At 38.9% G+C, this 17,789-nt stretch overlaps 1 protein-coding gene across 4 annotated transcripts in view; it reads right to left on the bottom strand.

Annotated features, from left to right (window-relative positions):
* The window catches only part of ATP2B1 (ATPase plasma membrane Ca2+ transporting 1), a 63,573-nt gene that overhangs the window by 21,600 nt on the left and 24,184 nt on the right, over positions 1-17,789 (bottom strand). For all 4 annotated transcript variants that reach the window (XM_035337581.1, XM_035337600.1, XM_035337574.1 and 1 more), the window contains exons 2-9: positions 13,703-14,113; positions 8,732-8,929; positions 7,630-7,884; positions 7,422-7,547; positions 6,908-7,051; positions 3,448-3,486; positions 2,924-3,085; positions 384-598 (exon numbers count right to left, since the gene is read on the bottom strand). In XM_035337581.1, coding sequence (XP_035193472.1) covers positions 384-598; positions 2,924-3,085; positions 3,448-3,486; positions 6,908-7,051; positions 7,422-7,547; positions 7,630-7,884; positions 8,732-8,929; positions 13,703-13,907 — 1,344 coding nt within the window. In that variant the 5' untranslated portion in view covers positions 13,908-14,113. The remainder of the gene's footprint in view (positions 1-383; positions 599-2,923; positions 3,086-3,447; positions 3,487-6,907; positions 7,052-7,421; positions 7,548-7,629; positions 7,885-8,731; positions 8,930-13,702; positions 14,114-17,789) is intronic.

Below are 17,789 nucleotides of genomic sequence, written 5' to 3'. Positions count from 1 at the left end.
TCATCCCTCAAGGAGAATCAATCTGGAAGCTTTTGCAGTAGCTGCTTAACATGCTGGTGAAGTAAAAGTGTGAGTTGACAGAAGAATTTGTAAATAACAAACTAACTTATCCAATTATAGCATGCTAATACTAGAATGTTAACAGCTAAAAGCATTTATCATTACTTGGTGACGACAGGCCATCACTGCTCAGCATTCATGTTAGTACTCATTTTGAGATTAAGAAAAATACTGCGAAAGACTTCTTACGCAGTTCAGTGAAGCAAGAAAAGCAAGTTTCTCCTCAGTCTGTTGGGTGTATCTGATGCAGCATATCTTAAGTGAGATTTCACAGCTGATGACTACACCAACCTATCTCTCGAATCTGCTCCCTATCCACTTACCTTAACAGAATAAGCCAGCGATATAGTGACTGCAAGTGGAAGACCTTCTGGTACTGCCACCACCAAGACTGTAACTCCAATAATGAAGAACTTCACAAAGTACTGAATATAAATTGGTGTACATTCAGCAAGCCAAGGTCGCTTCTGAACCCAGAAGGTATCAATTACAAAATACAACACAAGGATAATGACCGTGATTGCAGACATCAACAAACCTTTTTAAAAAGAGAACAAACAGTTTTTAGAAATTATTTTTTAATATTTGACCGTGCAGATTCTGGCTAAGTGCAAATACTCCTGCCTTTGCAGAAGTTACAGTTCAGAGGTAGTTCTCAGAGAGATACCAACTTTCAGCACGAGTATGTCCTCATGAATTTCACTTAGCCTCTAAAATCTTGTTTTTCTTTTCACGTAATTGAGAAGTGTAGATCTAATTATGAACAGAATAGAGTGGTATGTAAAGTAAATTGACTAAGCAGCATAATAATTGAAAGAGTTCAATAGGCCTTCCATGACTATACTGATGACTTACTCAGCAGAGAGAGATGGTAACTGGGTAACTGTTCACACCTTACTTTCTGATAAAGCTGGAATTAAATATGGCAGGTAAGCAGTGTTCAGTGAAATAGAATAACTGGGAAGACAAATTAGAATTACTGCTAACAAGCTCTGTGGCACACTGAAGACACCACAGCAAAATGGAGAAAAAATGGACCTGGCTGAAATAAAGCAACAGAAATCATAGAAGCGTCAGCTTTTTATAGACAAATACTTCAGTGTGTGCACCACCCCAAAGAAGCAGGACAGAAAAACGCATGCATGAAGTTGATGAGCATTAAGGGTGTGTGGAGAATTAGAATAGGTTAAGAGGTACAAAAAAGGAAAAGAGCTCTTTCAAAAACAAAAAAAAATATCAAGAAGTTATTTGAGAAGAATAACGTATTACACTAAACATTATGGAAGCTTTATTCGGCATTATTTGGCTTTCAATGAAAAATTATCATTGCTATACAAACTATGAAGTACTAAAGCTAAAAATTTTTAATTGCTCTTTGTTCCATAGCTATCTTATCTGGATTACAAGACTTCTAGAAGTTCCTCTTTCAACAACTCAAAACAGAATCATGGAATGGCTCCGGTTGGAAGGGACCTTAAAGACCACCCAGTTCTAACCCCCCGCCATAGGGAGGGATGCCACCCACTACATCAGGTTAGCCAGGGCCCCATCCAGCCTGGCCTCGAACACCTCCAGGAATGGGGCATCCACAGCCTCTCTGGGCAGCTTGTGCCAGTGCCTCACCACCCTCTGAATGAAGAATTTCCTCCTAACCTCTAATCTAAACCTCCCTTTTGAGTTTAAAACCATTCTCCCTTGTCCTGTCATTATCTGACAATAGGAAGCAAAAAGTTGCTCTCAACCTTTTCTATAAGCCTCCTTTAGGTACTGAAAAGCTGCAATTAAGTCTCTCTGGAGCCTTTTCATCTCCAGGCTGAATAGCCCCAGCTCTCTCAGCCTTTCTTAGTAGGAGAGAGGTGCTCCAGCCCCTTGATCATCTTTGTGGCCCTCCTCTGGACCAGTCCTAAGTGATCAACATCGTTCATGTTCTGAGGGCCCCAGACCTGGACACAGAACTCCCAGGCAGGCCTCACAAGGGCAGAGCAGATGGGGACAGTCACCTCCCTTGACCTGCTGGCCACTCCTCTGGTGATGCAGCACAGGATGCAGTTGGCCTTCTGGGCTGCAAGCACGCACTGCTGGCTCATGTCAAGCTTTTCATCCACCAGAACCCCCAAGTCCTTCTCTGCAGGACTGCTCTCAATGCGTTCTTCTCTCAGTCTGTACTTACATCTGGGATTGCCCCAACCCAGGTGCAGCACCTTGCTCTTAGACATGTTGAACCTCATTAGGTTCACATGTACCAAAATAAATCCTGAAATAAAGTAATTAAACTTTTACGCACCAGATAACAAAGCCTAAAATTTACACTGAGCTTCATTGTTACTTTAGCTTATCTTTTATAAGGAGCAGTTTATCAAATGTTTTGATGAAACAGCTGGAAGAAGAGTAACAAACTAAAGGATAGCAGTAAGTCAATAAAAATTTTATTACTTAGCAGTGAAGCACGTATTAAGTGGAAATTCCTAAGCCTTTCGAAATACCAGTGATAGTCTAGTCAGCTCTACCACATTTTCCACAGACTTATGTCAACTTATTTTCTCTAGGTGCATCATTAAAAGCTATGTTTACTTAAAAACATCTTTTATAATAGTTGTCTTATGTTATGAAGATGGAATTCTGTCCGAAGAGCTGCTACTTTAAAGACTGAATATATTTAAATAAAGACAAAATTAAAAGGTCACCAACATTATGTAGTCTCAGAAGCCATCAGCACACTTATGCATGATGGCACACTTACATACATTGGAATTTTATACTTCAGCAGCTAGCCTTGACTAGCTTATCTCCTCATGAACTATGCATGTTGCTACTTTATTCAGAAGTGTGACATCAGCAAAAAGAGGTCAATGGTAAGGCATACCTGCTTTGCCAATCTGAACAGCTAGCTTTGTAAGTTTGCCTTGGAGAACAGATTTTTCTTTCTTTGGCAAATTTGCTCTCTTCTTGTCTTTCTCATCTCCATCTGCACCATCCTCACTCTTCAGTGGTTGCATTTCCATGGCTGCACCATCCTGGGCTTTAGCTTGAAGTTATAAACAAATAAAATTTAGCCATTCTGGAGTCCCTGAAATCAACAGTACTTACAAGCTTGATTACATATCAGCTGAACATAAGTATTGTGTAGTACATCTTACCCAGAGATGCCATACTATCCTTGAATATTTAAACAAGATATCTAGATACTAGAGGAGACTTCAGCAATGCTTACTTAAGACTGCCAAGTTCATTTAAGCATTTGTTTTTGGAAGATTCACTTATGCTATGTTTAGCATAATTACTTTGAATATCAGGATGTAATAAGCATTTTCATAGTAATGTATGTATTCATTGTATACTCTCAGAAAATAAGGACTTACGATAAAGGATCATAGAAACTACATTTACCTTTGTTACGGTTCTCAACAGCTCCATCTTGTTTTTTACCTGTCAAAGAGGGGAAGTTGTTTTAAATTGGCTGTGCAGAGTCCAACTCATTGTTAAGGTTTATATAATAGATACATTAGTATCTGTTGAGACAAGTGATTGCACCTCAGAAAGTGTAAAACAACCTGGGAGACAGAAAGCTGACATAACTTACCCTTAAAGTCTTAGTTAACTCACAAAAGCAACTCTCATCATTTGGACTTTACTTTTCCCATGCAAGACTGCTGTAGTATTATCCTACCATAGTCAAATTTGCACAAGTTACTGAGATAGACATTTATAAGCAAGTAAATAGAAACACAGCAGAAGGCCTTGCCTGGCCAGACAGCTGTCCTATGGAAGTGTATTTAGTTAAAGCAGGTAGTGAGGAAAGATTTTTAAAGGTTTTCATAAACTTTTTCTGAGAAAGATATTTGTAACACTAAAGGGATTCTGGCGGCCTCAGTCTTGCTCTGTTCTTTCAGCACTGTCAACTGTACCTGACTACTGTAAGGAACTGTAAGATCAGATTCCACTGCCAGAATCAGTGCTTTTGCACAACATTGCAGAAGTTACTGTAATATAAAATATTTATAAATCCACACCAAAGCTTAATGGAGGCACAGTGCTGGATTACTGGATCTATGCTAACCCTATTTACGCAAGCATGAACATAATCTGTTGGCAACATACCAACATTAAAGCATGAGGAGAATATTTTATGCTCCTGACAAAATATCATTCCTACCTCTGTTCAGAAATGGAGATCAGCAAAAGATCAAGAAGAAGGACATTAGAATAATGAAATAAATTCAGGAATGATATTTATGAATTAAACATTATTATGAATTAAACATTAAACACAACTAAAACTATGAATCACCTGTAGCTTATTATAAGGTCACTACCTTTTTTTTGGATTGGGTTTTCAGGTAAGCTGGTTTAGATATTATCTTGGCAAAAGACAAACTGACAGCTTTTCTCCTACCTAAAGAAAGCTAAAGCTAAGCTATAATTGCTACTAGCAATAGCTTGAAATGAAAGAACAAAATGGAAAAACATAGAACAAAACAGATTTTTTCAGTCTCACTGCTATTTCATCTTCTGCCTTAAGAGTATGTAGACTGAAGCGTATGAGAGCTAGAAAAAAAATCAGAATAGAACTCAGCTAGAAGAAAAGCCGCTTGACAACTTGATTTTCTTGCATGACATTTAATACCTCCAATGCACTATTACTGTAGACATAGCCTGATTTGATGCATATAAAATTTTCCCCCCAAGCATCCTCAGAACTGCTGAGGAGAAAAAAGAAAAGTATGTTGATCTTCTCCAGAAGATGTCACTTCAGACTTCTTAAGAAGTCATCATTAACTGCTAATTTAGTATTTGTTCTTTCCTAGTTGTCTTTTTTCCTACAAGAACAAAGTTCTACACTTGAGTTGCTTCTAACTCCCTGCACATACGTATGCTTTCACTCTGAACCAAGCCATACACAGCCAACTAAAAATAGCCACTTTAATCTCCTTAACATTCAGAGAAGCTAATTTAGTTTAACCTGAATTTTACCAAGGAGAATCTTATCAGGCACATAACTTAAGGGAAAGAGGAAGTTGCCTATCTCAGGAGGCAAAGGGAAAAAATATAACAGGTTTTCAGGCCCAGGGATACACCAAAACACTACTTGTCAAAAAGACTACTGCTTATATAATAAATACAGGCAGAACATTAATAAAAGCTATAAAAAGCCATATCTCCTGTAGTAGCTAGCACTGTTGCTTGCTTCTTTCTCCTTCCTCTGTCAGAGAAGGACAAAAGATGGAAACTGCTCTATACCAATCCCCTTCAGTGCTGCAAGCCAGCTTCTACTCTTAAGCTATCCCACTTGAGCTTGAACCTAATGCTGAACTCAAAGCAAGTTGCAAGTGTCTCTAGATAAGGACAACAAGACCAAAAACACAATTCAATCTTAACCCCCTGCACAGAGCACACAACTACCACTACTTGAAGGCCACTGAGATTCCTAAGCACATTTCTGCATGGCTTCCTGCTACTGTTCCTTTGGGGAAAGGGCACATTTTCCCATCAGGAATCTTCACAGACTCTGTTCCATCCAGTTAATCTCACAACAATTTCAACAAAAATTTAGTGGTGATCAAGTTCAGTCCTGAACACACCTTGTGAGAGCTAGCATCAAAACATCACCAGTTAACATTTCTAAGCTTTGATTCTTAAGCAGGATAAAGGTTATGGCTTAGATAAGTGACTATAATTCTAGCTGCTCAAACACTTCAAAATTCAAAAGATATCCTGTTTCACACTTCACTGAAAGACTGTAAAATGCTCTGAGTTACAATCTCCTCATCCTTCCAAAGAGGAGGTTTACAGAAAAGCACCATTAGTTTTTTGTCTTCAGTACAACTTTCAGATCTTCACCTCTGGAAGAAAAGGGCTTGCACAACAAACTGCCTGCTCACGTTTATAAGTCATATACGTTTAAGATACCCACAAGCTCAGTGCTATCAATGATACAAACTTTTCCGCTTCAAGTAAGGCTTTTTCCATTCAAGAACTCACCAGACAAAACACTGTCAAAATCAGAACTAGATGCTCATTAGGTTGGTTTATTGTTGATAACCTCTTTGTCGTAAAGAAGTATTTCACAGAATCACAGAATAGTCTAGGTTGGAAGAGGCCTCCAAGATCACCGAGTCCAACCTCTGACCTAACACTAACAAGTCCTCCGCTAAAACATATCCCTAAGCTCTACATCTAAACGTCTTTTAAAGACCTCCAGGGATGGTGACTCAACCACTTCCCTGGGCAGCCTATTCCAGTGACTAACAACCCGTTCAGTAAAGAAGTTCTTCCTAATATCCAACCTAAACCTCCCCTGGCGCAACTTTAGCCCATTCCCCCTCGTCCTGTCACCAGGCACGTGGGAGAATAGACCAACCCCCACCTCGCTACAGCCTCCCTTCAGGTACCCGTAGAGTGCAGTAAGGTCACCCCTGAGCCTTCTCTTCTCCAGGCTAAACAGTCCCAGCTCCCTCAGCCGCTCCTCGTAAGACTTGTTCTCCAGACCCTTCACCAGCTTCGTTGCCCTTCTCTGGACTCGCTCGAGCACCTCCATTTGTTACGAGACACGAGTGTACATTGAAGTTACTATGTATAAATTATTAAACTGCCTTCTCATGTAAGGCTGGCTAAGAGTTATAAACTTTCCAACCTCTGATTTATCAATGAGATCTGAAGTTTTAATTAAAATCCACATGGCAAGAGTTTTTAGTAGTGGTATACATTTACTGGACCTTTCTTCTGTGAAACCTACTGAAAGAATGAGTTTTAAAGATTTCTGGCTCCAGATGACTAAAAGACTTATGCATCCAATAATATTTAGTATTTCACCCCTTGTTTTCCAGCAAATTAAGATTGTTATGCCTACTTTTCTTGTCCTTCTTCTCCTTCTCTTTCTCCTTCTCTTCTTCATCTCCTCCAGCCCCGAGTAAGGTAAAGATGATTCCAGTCTGAGAGTTCACACCTACAGCAGTAACAACCATCCTCCCAGAGCCTTCCATCACGTGTGTACCTGGAAGAGGGCATCAGGTTTTCTGCTGAAACTTAAACAGTTGTATGCAGACCACAAAGGAAATCCATTCTCAAACTTCACACTTACAAAATCGTAAGATTATGCATATAGAGTTCTCAAAACATAGTAATATATGTGCCAAAACTATCTGGAAAATAAAGCCATAGGCAAACACACAAAACACTGTTCGGCTTTAAGCAATTGTTACTTCACTTTGACCAAGTTTTGATGAAGTTGCGCTGTTTCTGGATACTTCTAGGAACCAGCCTAGATATGGTCCAGTTCACTAGATTTTAATCTCACAATTTAATACAACCAGTACCCACAAAAAACTAACCATTTTCTTCAAGAATTGTCAAATGCTACACACCTGAAAGCAGCATAGGATCCCTGTCAAGAGACTTCTTAACATGATCAGATTCTCCAGTCAGTGAACTTTCATCAATTTTGAGGTCATTTCCTTGAATGAGTATACCATCAGCTGGCAAAAGATCACCTAAAAGAGATCATTAGGCATGTTGACTTCTAGATCCTTCTTTAAAAATAAAACAAAACTTCAACTTTAGAAGTATGTTTACCATATTTCACTTGTGCAATATCTCCAACAATTATGTCAGCTACTGGTATCTGGATGACTTGGCCACCTCTGATGACCGTGAATTTCTGTTCTTGTTCAATACGGCTCTGCAATCCCCGAAATTGTTTCTCTTTACTCCAATCATTGAAAGCTGTTACTAATACCACACAAACTACAGACAGGAGGATTGCTGCTCCTTCAATCCAGCCTGCTTCAGATTCTTCCTCCTCTTCACCAACATTTACTGATCCACATACTGCAGAAAACAAGTTTTAGAGATTTAAGTTTACATAATCATTGCATTAAAAAATGTTTTCCAAAACAGAAGAAACTATTAGAGATTGCTAAACATTTTATTTGCTAGCCTTTGTCACAATTTTACATTCATTTTCAGTAATAGTAATACACAAAGAAGCTATAGAACCTGAAAGAGCAGCTCAATGAGGTTAAAGCACCTAGAATTTACATCTCAGCTCCCTTGAGCATAAGAGAAATTGATACAAAATTAACTGGTCCATATTATCTTGTTAAGTGATTGATGATAAAATGGCCAGATTGGACAATTGGTTATCTACCTTCTGCTTTGTCAACATTTCCTACTTCATTTTTTCCTCTCAAGAAACCACATACAGCTACAAAAGCTGGGTTTAATGAAGGCCAGATCCCTTCACCTTCTGTTTCAAACTATAAATATAACTTTATTTCTTAAATTGGAAAATTACCAGTGTCATGCTGCAAATCAAGGAAAAAGTAAGATATGCTGACTCCCCAGAGAAAGCAATGACAACTCAAATTGCTTAAATATTTGAAGGAAAGATACCAAGACAGTTGCACAGAAGCTTGACTAATCTAAAACAGGACATAGGTCCTGCTGCATGCACTTCACCTTTACCATTGCTTTGGTTAGAATCAGCCCCGATCATGAGCAAGGAAGTCTTGCCTTTTTAAGTCAAGGTAGAATTCTAGCATTGTCGTCGTAATAAGAAACAATCAGCTGCATTTCCAGACTTATCTCCCATCAAATTTACAGTGTAAGCATGTCAGACCATAGGAATCAGTAGTGTAACACAGGTAGATAACTACTTTTTCAAATATTTACTTACATGCTTCATTTCCTCCTGGAGGCTGGTAAAAAGAAAGGCCCAAGGATACTACGGCTGCAATTTCTAATATAATTAGTGTAACATCCTGTAGTGCTTCCCATACTAACTGAAGAAAAGTTTTTGGCTTTTTAGGAGGTATAAAGTTCTTCCCAAAAACTGCTTCTCTCCTTTCTATATCTGCTGGATTTCCACTTAAACCTATTTAATAAGAAGACAAAGTTAGCGACACTCATTTGCATTTCACCTTCATGCTAGAAGTGACTGATATTCCTGACTCACAGGGTCAAGTGCCACTCCATATTTTTGGAAACAATACCGAAGAGACATCTATCAAGTATAATTACATAAGAATCATCCTTAAACCAGACTTATTATATTTCATAATTCGCAGCCAATATAAATTAAAATTAAGGTCTACCGACTTGCACATAACATGGCATGGCAGCAGAGTAACAGTTACAGATATTTTTGTACAAAGCAAAGAGGTTTACAAGATGAGATTGTTAGCATGCACTGCTGTAGAAGCTGAGCAGCACCACGCAGATTTGGGATGGCCGCTGGTTGGGATGCCAGCTCTGGTTCCCCCGGTAGGGGTTGGGTATTCAGAGAAAGCATCCTAAGCTCCCACAATTCACATTCTAATCCAATGTGTCTAATTAATAAAATATTGCGTTGTAAGTACAGCATCTGTAGCATTTATATTATGTACAATTTAATTATGATATAAAACACTGTAAAAGTCTGGCAAAGCTCTCTGGGCATGATGAGCCACCTCACAGCACTGCCTCCACCCAGGCAGCAGCCAATGGCTGTTCTGAATCCTCAGTCCCTTCAAATCCCTTCTCACACAGACAGGGTTTGTCTTGGGCACGCTTGGTCCTTATGGTTTGTCACCTCAGCTTTTTTTCCTGCTTTTCTTTCACCTGCCTTCTTTCTAAGGTGGTGTATTTCTTCCTGAATCCTCTTCACTGCCTCAACTCTTGTACCACCCTTAAGGGACACCAGCGGTTAAGAGCGTGGGGCATTCACTAGAAAGCACTTCGTGTGTTTCAACAGTTAGCTAAGTCCTTAAAAATAAAGGAATACCAAGCCCAAGTATATTCAGTGCAAGGTCACAGACTCAAGGTCTTGCATAAGTACACCTTTACTTCAACAATTTCCAGCTGCCTAACCCTCCACAACAAGTTCAAATGCACACCGCTAGCCTCCTTTTGAAGGCAATATGGCCAAATTTCTGGATGTGTTCACAGCAGAACTCTGGATACTTCAACCCTATCATCCCAACCTTTATTTTCATCAGTACCTACTTAAAGACAACTACTGAAAAACTGCTATTCAAAACACCGTCGACCCAGCTGCTAAGGAATAACACCGTCGACCCAGCTGCTAAGGAATAACAAGGGATTAAAACATGCTAGGTAATCAACAAGTATGAAACTGGTTTTCATATTAAGTGAAGTATTTAACATTTCTAACAGAACCATTACATGGTATTTCAAGATGCTTTCCAAAGACTACCGAACCACAAAGCTCAGTTTTAAATGCAAAAACTACTACGTAATCACCTAACTGAAAAGCAGAAATGGTATTTGTGGATCATTTCAAAATCAAACAGATTTAAACATGCCCTTCGTTTATACCCCAAGTTAGGTTTATTCTAGCATTATTACATTCACCTTGAACTCACAGCTTTGGAGGTTTAACACAGGAACAATTTTATTGGTCAGCTGTAACACTATGCTTCTTTAAGTTCAAGCTTTGAGGTGCTTACCTTCTCTCTAAAACTCAGAGCACACAGCAAGACCATTTTCAAAATTAAGCTATATAAGGGTATCTGGAGATGCTCTGGACAATTTGGCCGTTCCAAAAGGCTGCAGAAGAGACTATTTGTCTCTTCTTTTTAGTATGGCAGTGCTTGGAAGATCATTTACATGATGTCAGTGATACCATTTCGTTCCTCCCTTCACAGGAGGCAGAATATCAGAAATATACAGTAAAAGAACAAAAAGCATTTTCTAACAAAACTATATAAAATTAAGCTACTATCAGCATCACTAAACAAAGACTAGTAAATACACCTAGCAAAGATAAATTGCACTTGGATTTTTAGTATTCACCATAAGCAACTGTGAACAGCTACCGAACCTGTTATGTTTACCACAACCTTAGTAATTTCATAGTTCACAATCTACAGGCTCAAGGTCTGAACTACTGCACTACATTATTAATTATGTACGTTAACTAGGATAATTTCTTTTATTTGAGTTTAAGTTTGAAAAATATTGGGGAAGGACCTAGCTGAAGCTTTATAATAGTTATTAGAAATCTAGAAGCAGAAACTACTAGAAAATCAAAATTATGTATAGACCTATGGAAAAACTGATGGTGGTCCACCTCCCCAGAACACATGGGATTTTGCTATTACAGATATGTCAAACATTCATTTATTCACATTTATATGAACATGTACACAAAGGACATAAGTGTTAAATACTAAGCAGTAAAAAAGTGTCTTTCCTAATAACACTGGCAAAGGACAGTTCCCATTTCTCATTTTATGTCAGGTAAGTCTGAAAGGAGATACTGTCTTACGTTGTCAAGAACTCCAAAGCAAGAGATTATACAAGCTGAACTTGTTCACTGTGTAATACTTCAAAACTACATGTACTTTAGCTGTGAAGCTACAGGCAGTTATGCAAGTCAGCATTTCCTATCATACAGGGACCTTCTGAAAGGGAAGAAATGTCATAGAACCTTGCAGATGTACACTCAAGACTTCAGAGAATTAGAACGAGTACAATAAATTGCACAGAACAGAATCAGAATATCCTGAGTTGGAAGGGACCAACAAAGATCACTGAGTCCATCTCCTAAGCAGCCTTCATAGCCCTGCATAGATTTTCTCCATTAGAAATTTCTGTTTCTATACTTACAACTCGAATTTGACAAGAGACCTAGTTCTCCTACATTAATTCTACACCACCTCCACGAGAAATTCATTTGCCTTATTAAAAATCTTGTTCTCTAAAAATTCATGTAGTGATTTAGAACAAAAACAGCATATTTGCAGCAGACACTATTCTATAACTCATCTTAATCTTTTCTGAGCTAATTATCAAGTTTGACTATTGAAGCCTCGCTGCGTTTATGAGCTGCTCTCACACATCAGAAAAGGCTTTTATCAAGTTAGCAATTGTACTGTATTGTAATCAGTTAAATACATCTAAATGTCAAGATCTTAAAAAGGAAAGGCCTTGATCACACAGTCCTCAGGTACAGCAGAATCAATCCATGGGAAAGGGCATCTAACTGTTCTGTTTTTAGCATATTCTCACTCATGATTCCCATGCATTCATCTGATAGTTACTCTATGGGACATGAACAAAGTGAACCCTGCAGTATGCTAAGCATGTGGTGCTCATTTCATCCTGGTCATCTACAATCACATGCTCCTCTAGCTTGCATTAACAATGGGCCTTAAACCTCACAGACCACTTCAGAACTGGATTTCACCCTCAGTTCAGGTCCTCTTTGTAAAGTACTATAGATTTTTTCCACTGAGAAATTGCCTTTCAATGCTATTCAGCAGGTCAATAGGGTGCTAGGAGACTGCTGCTTTTACCCAAGCGATGTTATGCTCCTTGCACACGGCAGCGCTTCGTGCGTGTGCACTAGCTTTGAAACAGCTGAAGCCAAGAAACAAAGTTTGCACTCCTCATGTTTTACAGTTTCTTCTTCAGCCTAGAATTTGGTCTACCAGCAGGTCAGGTGTACGAGCTGGCTATCTGCTATTTGGCAAGAGGAAGCCAGATGACCTTCTGAAATCATTTCAGGAGTCTGAATGTAAGGCGTCTGGCTTCAAAAGGAGATCAAGCCAAAACATGCTACATGCTGATGTACCAAGAGGGACCTTACAGCACCAGTAGGCTGTGCTTGAGCCAAGCAGACAAACATTTCCATGGCATTTCTGAAGAACAGAAATTAACTGCTCTCAAGGTACTTCACTGCCACCAACATGAAGCTGGTTAAGAGCTAGGGAAGCACTTAAATGCTGAGACACCAGAATTTGCCAGTATCTTGACTTTGGTACTTGGTATCAACCACAAGCAACAGCAGGACTTCACATTAACTCAAGCAAATACAATTTGAACCTCTTCTTTCACAAATTAAAGTTCACAGCTTTCGTTTCAACTGGAAGAGATGACTAGATCTTAACAAAAACTTCTGGAAGGCTCCAGGAAGAAGACCTGTTACATTTATAGTCAAATTCACAGAATGCCACTGAGCCTGAAATGGCAAAAACTTCTCTGAAGATGTTTATTGCTAGAAATTGCATGATCACTTTGCATACCTTCTCCCAGTGGTCACAGTACATCTTAGTGCCTAAAGCTGTATCGACAGTTGGTATTTCTGCAATTCCCACTTGATCTAAGGTAGACTTAGAAGTTAGATATGGCTATTATGAGTTCACTGCAGTACAGTAACAAAACGGATGACACGAGTTTGAAAACTACTGCATTAAGGAACACAAGAAGTGGGTAGCAATGCACAATTAACAACCTATTAATAAGCCCTCCATTAGATTATTAAAACCTTGAATTCTACAACAGCATAATCTAAATTGTTAACTACAGGTCACATGACCAATTCACAAAACATTCATACCAAGTTAAAAAAACATTCCTATGTTGTATTGCTATTTCATTTTATATCTGGATTCCTACATCAAAGTTTCCTCCTAAGTGCAATTTTGCCACTAGTTCAAAATGGTGCGTGCAGTTAGGCAAGCTGAAAACCCTTGCTTATTTATTATCCCTGAAGTATCATCCTGTCTTACAGGAGTAAGACACAGTATATCAGTTACTATAATAATAAAATATCTTTATAAACTTCATTTTTTAGAAATAGCTTACTTGACTGAAGTTTTTCATAAGTGGAATTTCCTCAATAGTAGTGTGAAAATTGACTTACCTTCATTTGGTGAAGTTTTCAATTTTGTACAGATGCCCTGTACATCTCCGTAGCATTCCTGTATTTTATGCAGTGCATCTGTAGCTCGAAGTTCCATAAGAGAACGGAGCTCTGCAAGAGTGACTCCAAAATCTCCATGATTAGCTTCTTTGACAGCATTTTTTACACCAGTATATGCAACCGAGTTGTTTGCCATATCACCCATGATGCTTGCAGTCTTTAGTGTACACAGTTTCCAGTAAGGAACAAGATTTCAATTTAAAATATTTCCAAAAGGAAAATAAATCCTTTGGGTATGAAGACAGTCAGGACAGCAGACACATCACCCAAGTAAGAGACCCCTTCTGGAGAGATATCGTTGAGGCCATCCCATGGCGAGCTGTGCTCTCCAAGCCAAATGACAGGTACAATCTGGGGAAAGAATAAACACACATTCAGTTATGTAGCACACCATAAGACAATGCTTCTTTTTGTATTGAGATTACAGAACATTTTTCTTCCTAACAACAAGTTCTTCATATTTCCTATCATATTTTTAGTCCGTATTCAGTTGGCAAAGTGACAAGGCATAAAATGGATGTTTCCAGTCCCAAAATAACCTTGCATTATTATACTTTAGAACTTTTCTTAGAAGAGTTGTAGCCTTTAAGTCTTAAATTCTACTTGATACATCCCTATGGTTCATCATCAACAGGAAACCTTTATAAACACCTGGAAGTCAGTCAGTTACCAGGAAAACTGAGTTCGGAAAATCCACCATGGGCACCACATGTGGTAAGAATATGCTCAAATTACAAATTTCAAATTATTTCCAACATACCAGGAAGCCTCAGAGATCGAGATGAGCAAGCTTTTGTGCATTCGCATGAACTCATTTTTGCAATCCTCAAGAAAAACAGTTTCAACACAAAGCTAACTGGCACAGGAACTACATTTATAGTGTAACTAAGTATATTATATCATCAGACAGACCTAGGTCTTAATACGTTTTCACATCCAAATAGTTTTAGCACGCCACTCCAACCCATTTTATCAGCTAAAGCCTCCCACAGCATCTGCATTTTATTATTTGCATAGAGCAAAAAATTGCACAATACCATCCTCCTACAAAAGGGATATAGGAGACTAAGGTCAGCTCTTCCATCTGATTATGAGAGCACTGTAGCTGAGAAATTAACCCCAACCCACAGGATTCTCAACCTGCACAGGCACTCTTTTTTTTTTCTTTTTTCCCCCCACTCAGCTGATGCTTCTTTCACGTACACAAGTATCCACTTCACAGAACAGTGAACACACAAACTCTTCGTGCCTATATAAAGATCTGCTGTGTGCAGAAAAGACAGGAGTCTAATCACATAAGTCAGCTTTATCAACATGGCAGGGGGAGCACATGTAACCATATATTCACCTGTGAAACATTAAGGCTGCCAGCCTCAAATGAAAAAAATAACGTGGGCACTTCCAGGTCAACAAGACCCCAGGGTGCCATATTCCCCTTTGCCTAGCATAGCGCTGCCTACCAACCCATCAGGCTTTAAGAAGAATTCAAATTTAGTGGAACTCATCTAGAAACTCTGGTATTGTTGTACTGAATGCTCATCACATCATGTAGTCATTGCCTAGCAAAGGCAAGTAGTTACCAGACTATGTTGCTTTGTAAAGGCAGAGTCACGTAGGAAAGAAAATAATTCTGGCCCTGCCAGGTCAGAGGACTGTTTTGCTCAACTACTGTGTCCACATCTAGGTGTAAGCACCTGATTACCAGAAACTTAAGGTCAGTGTTGCAGGAAAGTCTCGGTTCTCTGCTCTGGAAACAATTGGCTACATCTGTAGCTGATCTACCACTTTGAGCACCCAGACACAGTACTGCATTTGCACTGAAGACAACCATTGATGCTGAAAGATGCAGGAGTGACAGTGTCACTACTACAGCTGTTCTTCTACTCCTATCACTGGAAAATCCTGAGAAAAGACCAGATATGGCTGCATTCTGGAGAAAAATAAGAAGCATAAAGCAATCAATACTCATATGCTTAAAACTTCCACATCCCATAATACCAACAGGTTAAATAAATTAAAAATTTCAGTTCATACCTTGATAGCTTTCTCCATGTTACATGCAAAACAAACAAACAAAACAAAAAAACTACTACAATAGTTTAAGAGTCCATTTCAATGGTGTTAACTTGCATTCTAGGATGCACTGATTTGATTAACAAGTATTCTTCAGCTGATGACTCTTAACAAGTTCTGCTACAGTACCCTGTAAGTTAAGAAACTAATGTAAGCTCATGTATGGAAGAGTGCTCTTTAAAGCCACACCACATCTTTAACTAAAGGCCAAAACCCTGATACTGTTGGCCAACTGGGAGCCTAGGATTTATCAGCTGGCATCTGATCACAAGCTGTGACAGTGTAATAAAAAGCAGATGAGGCAAATGAGTTTGTATAGCTATGGAGTAGATGCAGCAGCTGCTAATTGTGCAAGAACAGACCAAGCAGAATGCCCCACAACTAATTACAATCAAAATTAATTCAAATTTAATAAAGCTGGCCAGCCTTAAGAAAAGCTCAGCTCAAGCCTCTCACAGTAGCTCTGCACTTTGGACCCAAATACTCCCAAATCCAGGTACAGATATGAGGTTAGGAAAAGCTACAGTTGTAGTCATTGCTAACTTACTACTGAAAAGCTTTGCAATGGAGTACTGATGAGCCATGCCAAGACTTGTTTTCATGTGTAGTCATCAGAAGAGCAATAATATCGCTTAATCAGTAGCTCATACTATGCTTCATACTCCACTCTATCATTTTTGTGCCATCTAGATCCGTTTTCACTAAGACATAATAATGTAGTGATTACATATTGCTAACAGGTTACACCTGAAACACCCTTTCAGTATTCTGAAGTACCTCAGTGATATTCTAACATTCCAACAGATCTGACCCTTAGGGTTCCCAGACAGCTTCAAGAATTTACATTAATGCTACAAAAATGGCGCAGTTCTGCAAATCAGTTCCAGTAACGTTACAGACTATTCTGGGTGTCCCTGCTCAGAAATAGCTCTGGAAAATTCAGAGGAACAGAATCTTCAAATCCTGAATACTGAGCAAGACCAGTTCTGCTCCAAATCATAAAACCTTGTTTAAACACCAGCAACTGTTACACCAAATCAGATCAGAAAGAATCTGCTCCAGTAGCCCACTTTTACCAGGTAATTCAACAGACAGTATAAAAGCATGTGAGTACAGAATGGATGTGTATCTTAACCTAGTTTCTTTGCTGATTTCTACTGAAAAAATCTCACTACAAACATCTTTAAGAAATATCCTTTATGAGGCTCGATGCCAAGCCTTGCAACATTCAGTCGTTTCCTGTTACAGTGGACTGTTGGAACTTGCTGTAACAAGAAAGTGGCAATGCATAATGAAACTGTAAACACTGAAACTCCAGTACCAAAAGAAAGTGTATTTCTTAAGCCACACAGGTCATCTAATAATATTCATCTTTTCCAGTATCAGATTATTTTGTTTTGATCAGTGTTCGTTCCAAACTCAATTCTTGCAGCAGCCATTTGAGACATTGTTCGAGCAGTAAGAGCTCCAAAGCATTATAGTTATAGCTCTGAAGCAATTCACCCTAAACTTCCAATCTGCTAATATCCCAAATTTTAAAATCAGGTAACAATTATCAGAACAACCAGTCACTTGCAAGCCATTACTGAAGTTGGAGCTTATTTAATGTTTAATTCAGCTGCAGGTATGTCACTGTTCAGCTGAAAGCTGTGCACCAGGTGATTGTGAGGGAGAAGTCAGTCTTCCATTCAGCACATCAACCTTGTTTCCTTATCACTTGGACTAGCAGTAACTGTAGAGGTATTGTCTGTCACACTCAAGTGACTAAAATGCCTGCACTGAAGAGGCACCTGATGGAAAAAGTCGATACTGTTGTAGGCAGGATTCAGATACTTGTGCAAATCTCTCTGAAAGGACTCCATGGTTCTCTGACTGTAACAGCTTTGCTGATACGTAATGTCATTGTGGGTGCCTACCATGAGTACTACTCCTGAACCCCATACCCAAATCAATC

This window comes from Oxyura jamaicensis, chromosome 1 (genome assembly GCF_011077185.1).
Source record: "Oxyura jamaicensis isolate SHBP4307 breed ruddy duck chromosome 1, BPBGC_Ojam_1.0, whole genome shotgun sequence".
Taxonomy (NCBI): Eukaryota; Metazoa; Chordata; class Aves; order Anseriformes; family Anatidae; genus Oxyura; species Oxyura jamaicensis.
This window is presented reverse-complemented; position numbering and strand designations above follow the sequence as displayed.